Raw genomic sequence first — 4866 nt, 5'->3', positions numbered from 1 at the left:
ATAGACTGTTGGTAGTCAACGTTTGTGTCCCTGGTCAGGGAACAGCTTTTCTTATTCTGTGGTCACGGATTAATTTTCAGTTCTCTGGTCAGAGGCTGAAAAGAGAAAAGGAAGCTGGATACTTAACTGAATATCGACAGAACCTAGTGGGAAAAAGGATTTTTGATTGCTTATAGAATCTTGGTCAAGATCTATAAGTACATTGAGAACCTTTGACCTAGAATATACGAGGGACCTTACATCGAGGATTGAAGAAACCGGAATAACCCGAACCTTGAGCCGAGGAGACTCAAGCCCCGAAGCGATACTGATTGTGAAGCCGAGGCTCAATAGACCCATCGAACCAAGTACGATCCAGGGCGGACGTAACAAGCTGGTAGTGAATGAGCACTCCTTGTAAGCGAAGAATATCGCTTCTCTCCGTATCCCCTTCAGTGGGCTATCTTACACTTTATGACACTATATTTTTCCTATGTGTGAGCCGGCCCCCGTGGTGAAGTGGTTAGCTCATCGTGCTATGACGCCAGGGGTTCCGGGCTCGAATCCCAGCCTGGGCATGGATGTTTGTGAGTGTCCATTCATCAATTTGATGATGTCATCACTCATCCCATCTTCGCAAATTAGCCAAAAGTGGCACACACAAGAGAAGTAAAATAAAGCAAATCAATCAATCTTCCGTGTGCCATCCGCCTCGCATCGTTCCGGCCCTACACTTTGACACACGTTCTTTTGAGTCAAAAGAACATGATTTAACCAAAAGAGCAAATAATAAGTTCACATGAAAGACTCGAAAGCATTCGCGTGATGCCTCTCAGGGTCTGGGGTAATATCTCTCTGTTAGTTCGTCAAATAAAAATCAAAGTTAAGTTTGCACTAAGAAAAAGGAAGTCTATTTCAATTCTTTACAAACTAAATACTTATATGCCTAACTATAATCCATGTCACTCAAAGGAATTAAACTTCTTATAATTCAACTTGATCACTCTATTCAAAAACCGAGCCCGAACTTCAAAGTCAAGACAAAACACACTCGTAATTGCAATGGTAACAGCCCTTACAAGATAAGTATATACAGGTTAGTCACTATCCTGACATTATCAGAGATAGGTAAATTACAGAAATTAAGATTAAAGAACAATAAACATTTGTACAAGAGAAAAGATAATTAATAACAATAAATATTAGTGCAATGGGAAAGGACGTGTCAACTCTGTCCCGAAATGTCTAGAGAAAGCATAGAAAAACAAGTCTCTGCCCAAGTAGTGACTCGATAGGGCTCCACCAATGAACGCGTGAGGGGGGAATTGAGTGCATGGAGGACTACCAGCAGTTTTAATCAGCGCGCATTGCTTTGCTCCTCTTACTCGCTTTCTCCCCTTCTCTACAGATATGCGCGACCTTGCTCCATAGATGACAGAGTGTAGTCTGCTTCAAGCCTAATAATTTCTTACATAGAGAGTAGAACCTTTGAAAACTTATTTAAGTTCTTTAATGTTCCTTGGGGCTAAGGGAAAGAAGCATATCCTGCACAATTGCCTATATGGATAAATATATATATATATATATATCAAGAGTTACTTGGCGGAAACTCCACGCGTTTGAAGATGCCATTCTGTAAATTTACGATCCATTCTACTGAAACCCTTGTCGAAAGGTCAGACGGGGAAGAAGTAAGTTTAATCAAACTGTCCCGACCCAAATTTAACAATGGTGTGCTTCTTCTAAAGAGAGCTTTAGGGAACTAAGAACTTTGCTCACAATTTCTTATCTTCCTTTTGTGTTTTTGCAGGCGACGTTGAATTTCCATTTCCATTCTTCCTTTCCCTCCTTCGCCACCCTCTCTATGCTTCTCATAAGTTACTTGGAGCGACGATAAGAATCCTTGCTTTCAAACTTTAAATACCTACGAGTATATCAATATGGACAAGCAGGAGATTAATTCTCTTCGTACCCGTTTCGAAATCAGATGCTTTGTCCATTGCCGGTACAATATTTTGGTTTTCTTTTACGTACACCAGTACCACACCTACATATACCTATATCGAGAGGTAGATAGATATATACTTGTGTGTTTGCGTGTGTGTGTGTATATATATGTACAAACACACACACAAACATATGCATATATGACACCCCAAACCCAACTCAGTGATTCAGTTGATGTTTTAAGTCCACTTTATGCACAGTAAGGCTAATCGAAACTAAACCTACAGTTAAAAGTGGAATACAAACCACTATGTGCCTCCATCGGGAATCGAATCCAGGACACCTTGATTACACAGCCGACGCTACCACTGCGCCATCGGGGAGGCACCTCACACATATATGTATTTGTGAGTGTATGGTGTATATATAGAGTAAGATGGGGTAAGACTGCGCAGCTCTTGTTCATTATGTTTTATTGAAGTTATGAATCTATAGTAAGTAACATACGGAAAGTGTAACACAGAATGCACTGCCTTGCCAACATACAGTAAATTTCCGAAAATTCTGTAAACAATATTTCAGCAGTAAACAATGGAAAAACATGACTATGCAAACGCGAAGTCTTACCCACAGCGCGGGGTAAGACTTCGGCCACGTTCGGGTAAAAATGCGCATTGCACTAACAATTTCTAAACAGAGTCACATTCGTATGAAGGTTCTATAAAAAGGAACACAAGCAAGCCACTACAGAAAGTTCCTCCTTCATATGAGAAACATTTGTCGTGTCATCCAAACATGTGGCACAGTGAATCAAGTCCTGGGGATCGCTAATACAAATCACAAATGAAGGTCCCGGTTTCATATGAGGTGCAGTTTTGATGCCACCATTCGTCACAAGTGGCACTGAATCCAATCCTCGACTGGAAGTTCGCTGTACATCTCATTACTACCAGGGCAACTGTACTCTTTCTTTTGACGTTTCCAGCTTGATACGTCTTCTTCAGCAAGGATGTTAGTTTTCACAATCATACCAATAGCAGATGGCGATGCACCCTCAAGTAGTTCTGCTTTCATTCTCTTCCGTGGAAAGATGAATGCAGGAGGAATGAAACTTCCTGATGCGCTCATACGACATACAGCAGTCATGGTTTGTCCACGTTCTCCACTAACAACTTTCTTAACAGATCCTTTCCTGTTCCCACTTATCACCTTTGGAGGTTTCGAAGGAACTGTGCCGACACCAGATTCATCCATATTAAATACACGGCATGGTTGAAATTTATATGTATCCAATAATTACAGCAGCTTTGTCAAATATCTGTTCACCTGAAATTTATTGCGCAGTCTTGTCCCGTGCCGCAATCGGAAACAAAGCATGTGATGCTGTCGAGCCATTGCACAATCTAATGAAAACGAATACACAGATGGACTCGGCATTAACACATATGAATCAACATCGTGATATTCTATACATTTACAGTGAAGCACAACGCTTTCAGCACAACGAACTACCAACACGTCTTGACTAACATCCACGGTTAGCTTCCATCTTAGGCGAAGTGACGGTGGAGCAGTGGTGCCAACCGTGTATGATTTTCACCTGAAAAAAAAATCTCGCAGTCTTGCCCGAAGCGCAGTCTCTACTATATACACAATCCGTCCAGTGGGAAAGGTGACTAATGAGAAATGAAAGACAAGACGTTGTGGACTGGTTGTTTACAATAAAGTTTATTTAAAATATACACCTTATGAATCAACACATGCACTGAAGCGGTTGTAGAACTTTGAAGCAGTCTTGGAACTTCTGTTTCGGATTGCCTTCAAAATCGTGGTCGAAGCCTTTTGGATGTCTGGAATGGTGTCGAAACGCCTTCCTCTCAACGCCAATTTCAGTTTTGGAAATAGCCAGAAGTCCCATGGAGCTAAATCTGGAGAATATGGGGGGTGGTCCAGCTCCACTATCCCTTTTTTGGCCAAATACTGGCTTACCAACCTGATCTTGTGCACGGGTGCATTGTCGTGCAACAGAAACCATGAGCCTTGTTCCCGATATTCAAGCCAAACTCTACGAATCCTGGCCAATAGACGATGCAAAACACCAACGTATTACTCAGCGTTCACAGTGTGACCCTCTGGAGTGAATTCCTTGTGGATGATGCCTTTGGAATCGAAGAAAACAGTGAGCAGAGTTTTGATTCGGCTCTTCTGCATGCGCACTTTCTTCGGTTTTGGAGAGTCTCGACCCTTCCGTTCCGAGCTCTGACGCTTTGTGAGTGGTTCGTACTGAAAGCACCATGCTTCATCACTTGTTACAATGGTTGACATGAATCCTGGATCCACATCAGCTGCTTGTTTCATGTCTTTGCAGTGTTCCACTCTGCAATGTTTTTGTTCGTCACTGAGTGTGTGTGGCACAAACCGCGCACAGACATTCCTTTTGCTCAAATTTTTGGTTAGAATGACATGGACTGTGGACTTCGGAATTCCAGTGAGATCCTCGATAAGCCTTGCAGATGCACAACGATCCTTGCGTACAATCTCCGCCACTTTTTGGACGTTTTCGTCAGTTCGCACAGTCGCTGATGGGCCTGGTCGCGGATCGTCTTCAATTCTCTCCCGACCATCACGAAATCTTGCATACAGGTTAAACACGTTCTTACGGCTCAATGCCTCACTACCGTAAACGGTTTGAATCATTTCAAACGTCTCTGTTGCACTTTAACCCAATTTGAAACAGAATTTAATGTTGGCACGTTCCTCCATTGCTCCGTTTCCGACCCACGTTCGCAGGTACTGTTAGTCGCAAGATCCGTACGCGTCGACCGTAGACGGTTTGCAACTTTGCCGGAAGAAAGTCGAAATGTGTAGCTACGTAGTACATATACTTCTCCATAGATGGCACTGGTAGTTCCGTGGCGAAAAAATCAGTCACCTTTCCCA

General features: G+C 42.5%; 1 protein-coding gene across 1 annotated transcript; it reads right to left on the bottom strand.

Annotated features, from left to right (window-relative positions):
* Positions 1–4032: 4032 nt before the first annotated feature.
* On the bottom strand, positions 4033–4623 carry LOC145978741 (protein GVQW3-like). The gene has a single exon (XM_083111548.1). It carries the CDS (start codon positions 4621–4623, stop codon positions 4033–4035), a length of 591 nt encoding a protein of 196 aa, XP_082967674.1.
* Between the last annotated feature and the right edge of the window lie 243 nt (positions 4624–4866).

The sequence above is a fragment of the Lepisma saccharinum genome, chromosome 25, assembly GCF_977018435.1.
Source record: "Lepisma saccharinum chromosome 25, izLepSacc3.1, whole genome shotgun sequence".
Lineage (NCBI taxonomy): Eukaryota > Metazoa > Arthropoda > Insecta > Zygentoma > Lepismatidae > Lepisma > Lepisma saccharinum.
The sequence above is the reverse complement of the archived record's forward strand: the minus strand, read 5'-3'. Positions and strand labels throughout refer to the sequence as shown.

Coding starts and splice junctions, on each gene's coding strand:
- LOC145978741 (XM_083111548.1), bottom strand. CDS start 4,623: ATGATTCAAACCGTTTACGGTAGTGAGGCATTGAGCCGTAAGAACGTG.